The 11,972-nt window shown below is 32.4% G+C and overlaps 1 protein-coding gene across 1 annotated transcript in view; it reads right to left on the reverse strand.

Annotated features, from left to right (window-relative positions):
- Positions 1-1,428: 1,428 nt before the first annotated feature.
- The window catches only part of LOC108967959 (cytoplasmic protein NCK1), a 30,564-nt gene continuing 20,020 nt past the window's right edge, over positions 1,429-11,972 (reverse strand). Inside the window, exons 2-6 of the mRNA XM_018931672.1 lie at positions 7,703-8,380; positions 7,181-7,385; positions 5,389-5,734; positions 4,874-5,302; positions 1,429-3,764 (exon numbers count right to left, since the gene is read on the reverse strand). Of these exons, the coding sequence (XP_018787217.1) occupies positions 3,555-3,764; positions 4,874-5,302; positions 5,389-5,734; positions 7,181-7,385; positions 7,703-8,213 (1,701 nt within the window). The 5' untranslated portion in view covers positions 8,214-8,380 and the 3' untranslated portion in view covers positions 1,429-3,554. The remainder of the gene's footprint in view (positions 3,765-4,873; positions 5,303-5,388; positions 5,735-7,180; positions 7,386-7,702; positions 8,381-11,972) is intronic.

The following is an 11,972-nucleotide window of genomic DNA, read 5'->3' on the forward strand; positions in this document are numbered from 1 at the left end:
AACTTTTTTTTACAATACTTACATAAAAATATAAAAATATTAGTTATATATGTATAGTATATAGAGAAAGCAATAGATAAGCATGAATAAGAAAGGTATTCAAGTGCAGCACATTGTGAATGATGAAAATTTTCTAAACGGCTGTATTATACTGCTTGCGGTATTATTATTAAGTCGGTTTAGCTCTTGAGCGCAATATGCACGTCCACGTGAATGGTTAAAAAAAAGAGTACATATTATAAAGAGCGCCGAACAATTATGATTTGCCTAATATTTTRTTGAAAAATAGATATGCTTAAGAAATGGAAGCATAGCTCTTGGCCATCAACGCCAATTCGACAATGAAGAGATTATGTTTGAAAATATTTTTTTACTTTTAACGCAGAGAAATAAAATTATAGTGTTTTACATTAAAATACAAAAACAAAACTGTACAATTTTATTAACAATTAATGAAAAAACTCAAATTTAATAACATAAATAACTTTCTTTGTATGCATTTATGTAGGTATACAATCAATAATGACTATGTACTCCATTCTGAACACAGTTTAAAACTAAAACAAATTAAAAAAGCTACTTTAATAATATGAAATTAATATTATTTCTTCAAAATATTCGTCATTTATTACTGAAACTCAAATATTTTGCATATTTTAGGTTGCGACATTCTGCAGTAGTCGTCTATATCCCTTTATCGACCTTATAATAATAATTTTTTTTAAATATTTAAAAGTTAAGAATTAAACTATTTATATTCGCAAGTGGGACTTTTAGAATATTATTTTTGTCGTATTACTTATTTATATTTATAATATAATAATTTAGTACATTTAATAATAAAATGAAGCAGCTGGGCTGGTTCGAAAGTGTTTACCATTKAAAGGTAGAAGCGGGTTTTGGCGCTCCGTTGCTTAGTGGCTTTAGTGCTAAATAGTTGACTACAGAGCTGAGCAGCTACGTACATATGTACATAGGTGCATGAGACCACGAATGCCATTTAAACATACTAGTACAGCACATACATATATGTATGTTTATATAAACGTTATTTTTATTTTCCTACGATAGTCTGTTCTATTTAAAATATGTTTGCTTTATATTTTCAGGGTTTTATATTTTATGTATTTGCCTTTTTAATCATCACCTCTCCATGCTTTTGAATAATTTATAGTAGTAATGAAATTTCGTATATATATTTTTSCATAGTATAGTATACATATTACAATATTTTATGGTTTATGTTTTTATCAAGTATTGTTTGGTTTTTCAATTTACTTTATATAGCTTACTACATACTAGTATGTCTGTGCAAGYTCTACGAAAATGAAGGGTTCTGTTTGTGAGTACGCAGTAATCGGTGTCTTGTATAGTAAGAAAATAATAACTTTTTTAAATTTGTGTGTTTGCGAAAGTATTTCTTTGCTGTTTTTTTTTTTTTCTTTAGAGAAGCGGCGCAATTTTATAACTGATAAGCTACATAAATACGAAGCAGTATAAACCTGAACCCTTCAAAGTCGTTTTTTCGTTTTTATATTTTATGTGTCAACACATTTTTGCAAAGTCTCTGGCCTCATACATTTATTATTTCGTTATTTTCTCATATGGTATGATTTTTTGTCTTTTGTAAATATGATATATAATAATTATATTTGTGACATTATATGACTTTTTCCGACCTTTCCTAAAAAGCATTTACATTAAATATGTAAGCATATTTCATAAATTTTACATTTGCATTCAAAGCCTTCAATGTTTTGTAGTGAAAATCATATTAAACTTTATTTTAAATTTCATTTCACTAAATTATATTCACATTTTGTTTACTTAGACAACGATCAGAGAGTTTAGAAAGAAAACTATTCGATTTTTCACCTACCAAAATAAATGGCGTGAGCATTTTATTATTACAAAAGGGAAAGAAAAGTTTTCGATTCCAGAAAATTTGTGAACATAGTCTGAATTTTGTTAAAGAAATTCGAAAAATCATCCTAAATAATATATTTGAGACCTACTAGCTTTCTGGATCCAATAGTCTTTTTGATTTTGATTGATATTTTACGTCTTTCTTTTAGTTTAAAAGCCTTTATATGAATATAAACAAATGTTATAATKAAATTTAGAGTGATGAGATATTTTTTGACTATCAATCAACAAAGTATGCAATCCAACGCTACAAATGAATTCTATCGAAGATCTAACCCTGGTTGAAGTATAAAAAATATAATATTTGACAATTTTTTCTAGACGTTATATTCATTTCAGTTGCAAAACAAGATTGAAATTGTTGCAAAGCTCTTTTCTTTGTGTTCATACATAAAGAAGAAATTTCAGACATAAAGAAGAGATTTCGATATACTATACTTGAAAAACTGAAACAATTTGGAAATTTGTTTCTCCAAGTTACAAAAAGGTTATATTCTATGAAAATGAACAAAGTAACAAGTATGAGTATTTTAAAAATTAAAAAAAATGACATACATTTTCTGAAATAAAATCCTTTTGTCGAATTTAAGAAAATGCGATTTTTTTTCGAAAACATTACTTCAAATAGAATTTTCACTAATTACAAATATTTACAACAAATTTCGCACTTAAAAATTGCTCTCTAATTAGTCGCGCCAATAAATCAATTGTGTTTTCATACCTATCTAAAATAATTTCAGCAGCAACCAAAATATTTGTTCACTTGTATATTGTAAAAAAACCTATCTGATGTTTAAAATCAATCGCTCCTTCTAAATCTAATATAAATATCTATAAATATGTTTGCAATAAACTATGAGATTTCAGTGCGCACACGTTCACAAATTGCGGCGCGCAATGCTGCGCTCGAACAAATCGAAAATGGTGGCAACTTGAAATTTGTTAGCAACCTAAATCGAATTAACCCGCTTTTTTCCGTGCTTGCCTTCTTCAAAACTGTCTTCATTAGAGTTGAAGAAGAACAAATAATCTAAGATAATAACTATGATAATAATAATCAACTAAAATATATAATACAATACTATGCAAGTGCCAGTTTTTTACGTTCATTTATTGTAATATATATAAATATATATATTTGCATCCATTAATTGATTCATAAGTTTATATATGTATATAATTTAAATGWTCCGTTTTTTGGTAGTTGCATCTACGTTCATTATTTGCTCTTTATAGCTCTTTAATTTTAAATTGTGATAATTTGACGATACTCATCCCTCTCTAATTGTTATCATGTTTGTTGTTGCATTATTTTTTATTTTGTTGTTTTAAAACTTGCTTACTTCGTTTTAGCGCTGCGTGTATCTTATCATTTACACATTAACCGTTATTTATGTCGTATTTCATTACATTTACGTGTATCGGTGAAATTATATAATAATATCTAAATTTGTTTGTTACACCGCCGGGCGGTATTACAGCAGTAGTAGCAACAGGTGAAAACTTCCTAAAGTGGCCAGTATCGATGAGTTGTGTGTATTTATGTAGTTGCGTATGTTTTTTCTGATGAATGTAATGTGCTGGCATAACGAGGATTATGCCAAACTGCTGCCGCAAATGTAGTTCGCTTACGTGCCATTTGCCTTTGGTAACGGTCGTACCAAATATAATTTTTCACCTTGCTTATTCGTATAAATCGGTGCTCTTTGGTAATGATCTACTAATTGATCTAGTGTGTGAAATTTACGTTGACCAATGCAGTACATGCTATTCTCAACGTGTACACGGAAGTGTTTATTGCGCCCTGGCGCCTTAAGAGAAACCGAATAATCACCCATCTGAAAGTGGAAAAGAAATGTTATATTTTAATATACAACTAAAATAGAATAGTTGTTATTGTTGTTGTAGCGGGCCGAACGAAAAACAAAAATAGTCGTACTGGTGAGTTTTAACTATAAAATAAAAAATATGAAGATAAAAATACAAACTCAACAAACCCAGCTCAAACTATTTCAGTAACATTTTAAATTAWTTCAAAGTTTCTTTGTTATTGCTGTTATTGTTGTTTTAACGGAAATCCTGTTTGCGTAGAATAGCCATCGAAAACATCTAACGAGAGCTCCAGAAAACATGCTGTTTCGAAGGGGTAGGATTATTGGGAAATGGATGTTAGATGAGCGGGTTCATGTGATGTAATTGTAATGCTAAAGTAGTTAGAATCAAACGGGGACACGCTGTATGGAAGAAATAGGTTTGGTATTTCGAGGTCGATTGTGGATAAGACGGTGTTTAACATTTATAAACTATCTGAAGATTACTTCGAAAGCATACGGGCCTCTATGTGTGTTTGACAACAACTTTTCTTTGTCTTTTAATCATGTGCTGTCTGATAACAACTTACGAATTTCATGCGTGTTTGTACATTGGCAATAATTGCGTGCGAAGAAGAAATAAATAACTATCTTCATGAATTTCTCGTTTCTTCTCTGCAAGGAGCCTACCACTCTCCTTTATCAAATTACTAATGGCATTCCTCTCCAGCTTCTTTCTCTCACGCTTAGTTAACTTTCAATGCACTTAAATTGAAGAAGTCTTATCTATGGTTGTTGAAAGAAGAAAAACACCGAACACCGAAGAAAATAAGGATATAAACGGACACAAGTTATATTACTACGTAGTCTTGTCTTGAAAATAGGATGAGCGAGGAATGAGGATTTGTTGAGTGATTAATGAACAAGGTGCCCAACTCGATGAAAGAAAGTGGGTGGGACCGATTGGGGATTTTGTAGTGGTAGCGGCGTAAGGCATTCAGTCAATAGTTTTGGAGACAATACATAATTAAAAATATATATAAGAATTTTAAATAAAAAATATAATAACAAATTCTAATTAAAATATTAAAAATAATTATTGTTCCAGGAATACTACTAATACTATCAATACTTACATTAGTCTCACTATCTCGTATAAGGAAATCACCATCATGTCCATGTTGATTCAATACTGTGTCGCATTGGCTACGGGTGATAGCGCCATAATACCAAGATTTTCCAGCCAAATTTGGCCGTTCCATCGGTGCCATAGGTGGTGAAGATTGCGCTGACATGCCGTCATTGCGACGATCAATTGAATCACCACCACTGCTACCGCCACCACCGCCATTGCCATTGCCACCACTATTATTACGGAACGGTGTAGCTAGATAATCGTTTAACTCTTGGAGATAGTTGCGTGGAACTAAACCGACTTGACCTTGATTATTTCTTGCCTTATACCAATCTGGATCAGATGCTGGACGATCCACAATTTCGAGTCTGTCTCCTTTCTCAAATGACAGTTCTTGGTCATTGTTCGATGAGAAGCTATAAAGCGCGACCTAAAGTGAATATGAGTTAAATTTAATGTATATCTTCTTGATTTTTTGTTTTTATTTGGTAAATAATTGAGAAAAGAAATGTTTACCACAATGTCGAGCACATTCTCCGCCATGGCATATGTGTGTATTTCACCATCATTATCACAATCCTCAGTTGTGTAATTACTTGGAAACCAGCCGACGGCATTTCCACTCTGGCCACGCCACCAGCCATCGTTTGACTTTTCAAGTATGAGAATACGTGTCCCTTTGCTCAGTGACAGTTCGTCAGGTTGTTGGGCTTGATAATTATATTTAACGATTGCAGTGCCAATAGCTTCGGCTGGATCTGGTGGTAAGCGACGTGACATTGTTGGACTTTCAATTTGCCTTGAGGGTGAACAATTTGGTAATGTTTTCGAACCGGAGCCTTTTTTCACTTTTTTCTTAATGCTGCAAGAGAGCAGAGTACAAAATTAAAACTATGAATATTGGAAGCAGTTATTTTTATTAAGAAAGCTTAGTATGAATGCCGCAATTGTATGCTAACGATTCAAATTTAAGAGGGTTTAGCTACATGTCATGGAATGCAATTCATTAGTTATATGGACTTTTGGTTAAACTATGTGTATTATATATATGGGTGGATTTCCTTTAATATAACGATACAGGGTATYTATGTGTATTTAATGCTACATTTATATCCGAATGTATTACAAGTAATTTAAACATGAAACACTTCTACAGGGTTGAAAAGATCTTACAAATGCACATGAAATATAATATGTAATGATATTTAAATTACCGTTATAATACGCAAACGTTTCTAGTTCTCCAAACATAAAGTAATGTTCTAAACTTTTTGAGAATATAACCTTTCACAAACCGATTAGTGACTTATGTATATAGGTTTATAGGTCAATTTACATTATTGAAATAGTATCACCTTTTCATAACTTTTGGTAACAATATATTCAAATTTTTCACTAATACATTTTTTTTTCGGGCAAAAAGTAAAGTAAAACGTTCAAAAAAAAAAAAAAAACAAGTGCTAACTTCCCAGACAAGCTTTGAAGAACGGTAATACAGACTATTAAATTTTTTTTACTTAGCTTTGTTAATAAGAATTTCAATTTTATATCTGATGTTGGTATGTCTTCCAGAAGAACAATAAACAATTAACACCATAAATTGGTAGACATGATATTTTAAATTCCCTTCTGAAAATCATGTATACGAACMTTGACACGATTTTAAAGTGAAGGACAATTTTTCTTGAATTAGTATTTGTTTTACATTGAGATCAGATCGATAAGTCGCTTGGAGCTGATCACTTTGTAAAAACCTGCGATTGTAAAAACAAAACTCTTCCCATAATGCTAGTTAWATAAAAATAATTGGTAAAGTATAAAAATAATAATTTGAGAAATATTCTGAAAATATTGATTAGGATTCCGCAGAAAATGCTGAATCACCTTTTAAAACAAAATCCTCAACTAATTTAATACACACTTCTGAAAAATTAAAGGCGCACTTTTTAGTGGACAGGATTATTTTAATAACATGCTAGAAGAATGCATTTCTTTTTTACGATGGCTGTTAGGAGTCTATTAGTCGAATCATTCATTACGAAGTATCTTGAATTTTTTGTTGGTTTTAGTGTTTTTTGTGTAATGATTGGAAACAAGGAGCGACAAACTACGAATACGAAAATCATATTGTAAGCAAAGCAACATGAATACCAAATTATAGACAAAACTAACACATTACAGAAAGTAAAACTCATAATTAGTGTTACATTCACAAAATAGCAAGAGTTATTAAACAGTATAAAGTGTTAAGTTCAGCTGCAGTAAATTGTATTTTTCCTACTAAGAACTTAAGTAGGCGGCAACTCACCTATCGAATAATGACGGTTTCTCCTTCTTCACATAATTGCTAGGTACATAACCTGACAGATTGCGATTATTTTGCACACGCCACCAATGTTTTGAATCGTCTAGCAGTAAATAGCGTTCATTTTTTCGCAAATCTAATTCTTGCGCACCTTGCGCCGCATAATCGTATTTGGCTACAACGTAGCAAACGTCTTCTTGTGATTTGCCTGTGAAATACCAAAGAGAAATATCAAAAGTAATTTGCATTCAATAAACAATTACAACCGACTAAAACAGCAACACACATACATACATAATGGCTTAATGCTCGGCTTTGTCCGGCGGTTCGCTTAACACAAAAATCGGTAAACATTGTTTTTATTTTACTCCTACTTCTTCTTGCAAAGATTTCTTTCGAAACAACGTTTTTGCAACATATTTAGTTGAATTATGATATAGCGTTATCTTTATGAATACTGTTACATTTATGCAATTATTTCTGTATGTATGTATGTATGCAGTCTACTTTTTGTTTATTACCAACCGTGTTTCATGTTGCCCGCCATTGATTGTTGACCGCAACTGGAGTTACCGCTGCTGCTGCCGCCGCTGTAATCGCCTGCGTATCCGGCGATATTGGACGCTGCCGTCACTTGACCGAAGGTCACGCTCTTGTGCTGTGCACTACAACTGGATGCGGTCGACAGGGTGCGTTGGTGTTGCTGCTGCTGCTGCTGCGACTGTGAGCGTGGTTGATATGAGGCGGTCACTGCAATTGTTGTTGCGTGTTGTTGTGGTATATGACGATGTTGATGTGCTGGCGAACCCGGTGTTGCTGGATAGGGCTGGGGTGGATATTGCTGGTGGTAGTGGGCACCGACTAAGCCACCACCACTACTATTGCCTATCAGTACGTGTGGTTGTTGATGTGATTGCTGGTGGTTATGATTATGATGATGTAATTGATGTTGATGTTGTTGTTGATTTATCGGTACGTTACTCGCCGTTGAGGAATCGGGGATATTGCGAGCGAATCGTTGGGGATATTCCAACATTCCAGTACTCCTCTATGCGCGGAGGAGGCGTCGTCCTACGGGTTCTCACTAGATTTACGGATGATGCTAATCACAACGGCGGAAATTTGACTCCTGAGTATAAGTGAAAATAGTTTCAATGTTGCCCTCGGTTAGTCTGACTCGTTGCCAATTGAGTTCATTCATTGCTATAACAACGATAACAACAACGAATAGACGACAGTTGGCGATGTGTATGATGTGTGTGAACCGAAATTGATGTGCATACGAGTTGAGTTGGTTGATGTGATCAATCAAGAAATGCAGAAAGAAAACAAATAAAGAAAGAGAAAAGGCCAACAAATTATAATTAAGGCATTCACTAGCAGTTAATAAGCAAATAGAATAACAATTATATATAATAATAGCAAATGCAAAAAAATATTTCGCAACCAATTCAAAATATGTTGGTGTGCTGGAAAATTATGTAGTATGTGTATGTATCGTACAACTATGTAACATAATGTATTTAAATAAAAGGCAAATAAATTAAAATTTTCAATGGTATATGTGCGAACCTAAATGAGTTACGGTCTTAATATATCCTCACAGAGTACAACACTACTGCTATCAGTGTGATTACCTCATRTCAGACACATACAAATCTACGACCCTTCCAACGGATGCAATATTTGTGTTGTGAATAAGATGTTTTTACGGATTCATAATATATTTTTTATTATTTTATTGAATCATAATATATTTTTGTTTCCAAAAACGTCACTGCAGAGCTCCCATTTATGATCTCCCATTTACTGAGCGTATATAACTTCAAATATGCATACGTGTGTATGTATGTGAGTGATAAGTAGTTGAAAAAATATAGACAGCCACATATATGTATTTTTAGAAGTTACAATTATAAAATTATATAGATTTGATTTCATTTGAAAAATATTATTTTACTCATAATGTCTATTATTAATTTCAAGTCAAGTTTGTATAATATGAAATCATATGTTTWATTAATTAAGGCGACATTCGCCCCATGTTTAATTTTAATTTAAATTATTTCTTTAGAACTTGTCGTTCTCGCTTTCATACAATATGATGTTCAATTTGTKCGACTCAACAAAATTGAATAGTTAACATTTCCATTCAACGGTTCACCGCTAACCAAGCCTACTTTTCATATAACGAAATTTATAAATCAAGCACGAATAAATTTATCAAAAAAGATTTGCACAAATTGTATCTTTAAACAATGTCCAAAATCGAACAATAACTTTTTAAGTCCCCAGATGCCAWAAAGGGGACGACAGTGAATAAAATGACTTTCTACTTAAAATATTGGTCAATCTGTGGGATATACTTGTATTATTAAAGCTCCGAGARAATATTTTCCTAATATTCATATACATTTTCGTCAAAAATGTATAAAATCGGGTCAATATTTCCCTTATCCCCCATATACTACATATAAAGAGAACAAATTTCCTTTAAAATAATACGAATAAAATTGGTATATGTACCAACATACTTCGTATAAGTCACATAAAGTTGTGTGCAAATTATAGTTAAATTTATYAATAATGGAAAGTAAATTAAGAATACACTCTTAAGAAATCGCTAATGATAAAAGCTAAGTTGAATCATACACAATGTTCATGTATTAGAAAAACGAGTATTTTGGCAAAAAATTTCTCGAATCTAAAAAAAATCTATTTGCTATTTAGCTTATTTTGTATTTACTTTCGTTTTATCAAAACAGATTAACATTTTTTAACGCTTATCATTTATTCCATGCGAAAGTAGTAATAGAAATGCATATACAGTTGCGAGCATTGAAATAGTAGTGCCTATTGGCCAAGAGAGTTTTGCTTTAAATTTTGTTTCTTTTATGATATTGCCGTCGATCATTATTTTAGTTATATTTTCTGAAGCATAACGGTCCTGTTATATACAACAATAAGTGTGAATTACTTACCCTTACTGTTTTAAAGCCAATTTTATTGGGATATCTGTTTTTATGAGCGAGCAATATAATAGTAGGCTAACGATGAGATGATTGCGAACAGATWATTTTTAATAAAAAAATTTAATTTTATCAAACAAAAAKTWAGTTTCCAGATCTTTTATTAATTATTCAATGCAAAAAGCAAAAAAAGAAATATGGCTTTTCACTGTTTTTTGGGCCGCGGGAAGCACTGCAGTGACGAAAAACGRGAATGTATTCAATCTGTCATAAACAACGGTAAATCCTATAAGGGAGTGGAAAGAATTGTAGGATGTTAAGCCACAATGACTCACAATGCAGTTATTTATAAAAAAAAGACGAAAAAGGGGGCGCAATATGGATTCTTTCCGAGAATTTTACACCAATAGYTGTAAGATGTGCCAAGACTCGACCTAGAATGTCAGCTATGGAGATTCGGAATGAACTGAACCTGGCCTGCGRTRTTCATACAGTGAGAAGACTTCTACATGAACATAATTTATATGTCCGCAGTCCTCGGTACTTATAAAAAAAAATCATATAGCAAGTTGTCTTAAATTTACCAAAGGAACGTTTGGGAATTTGCCGATTGAGAAATGGCGCAACATCTTGTGGACAGACGTGTCGCTCCCCTAATAGAGAGTACGACCCCAGATTCAGCACAAAAACTATGAAACTTGSCGGTTTGAATTTCATGGTTTGGTGTGTTTTTCTTACAGGCCCAATTTTTTTGTGCAGTCCCAATTCACAAGATTACTAGCATAACGGACCGACACAAATTCGTGGATATAATGCAGAATATTATGATGCCATTCGCTGAAGAGGACATGCCGCTGAAATGGATATTTCAGCAGGATAATGACCCGAAACATACCAGTAGGGTGGCAAAGGAGTGGTTTCGGGTCAATGGAATTGAGGTCATGAATTTACCAGCTCAATCCCATTGAAAACCTTTGGGCAGACGTTAAGAAAGCCGAATGGAATGACAAACCCAAAAACAACAATGAGTTGTGGACCGTAGTGCAGCAGGCATGGCAGAACATACCACTAAAAAGATGCCAGAGTCTCGTAGATTCTATGAAGAGGCGTTGTATTGCTGTTATTAAAAATCATGGCCATGCTACCAAGTACTAATATCTCGTATAGACGGACCTTCCAAAAATCCTTCAGTTAAAAAAAAAAATTATTACTTTACTACTACTTTACTGCTCCCATCAAATTTCATATACAAACACAACTTTGTGAATAAATATATCTTACACCCATTCAAATTAAAATATTTTTATTAATAAACGTAGCCAGGGAAATATGATAAACTTTTCCGTTTCAATTAATGTTAAAATTGTTTAGAATTTTGCATAACTCACAGGTATGTAAAACTCTAACACCCACTGCTATTTTACTGCTCGTAGCTGTATATTAGGGTGTCCATTATTTCCCAAGTCGAAGTTTCAGTTTATGTCAAGTTTTCAAACCATTTTACTTTGCTCAAATATTTTTAAGGATTCTATTTGTCTTTTGCATATTTTTAGTACATTTTATGTATACTATGAACTGGATATARCTTTAAAAGAATGGTTTTATGAAAAAATCAAAGAACATGTTTTTTAATAGAATATAATTTATTTTTGAGGCTGTGGGTTTAATTGTGCAATGCAGAAAATAAATAGTTCCATGTTATATGGACATATAATTTAGGCACGACTATATTTAAAACAAGAAAAAATGCTAACTTCGGTTGCACCCAAGCTAAATATCATTCACAGGTGCATTTCTGTTACTAACTATGTTTTCAGTTTGTATGG

Source organism: Bactrocera latifrons, unplaced genomic scaffold, assembly GCF_001853355.1.
Source record: "Bactrocera latifrons isolate USDA-ARS-PBARC rearing strain unplaced genomic scaffold, ASM185335v1 scaffold_101, whole genome shotgun sequence".
Lineage (NCBI taxonomy): Eukaryota > Metazoa > Arthropoda > Insecta > Diptera > Tephritidae > Bactrocera > Bactrocera latifrons.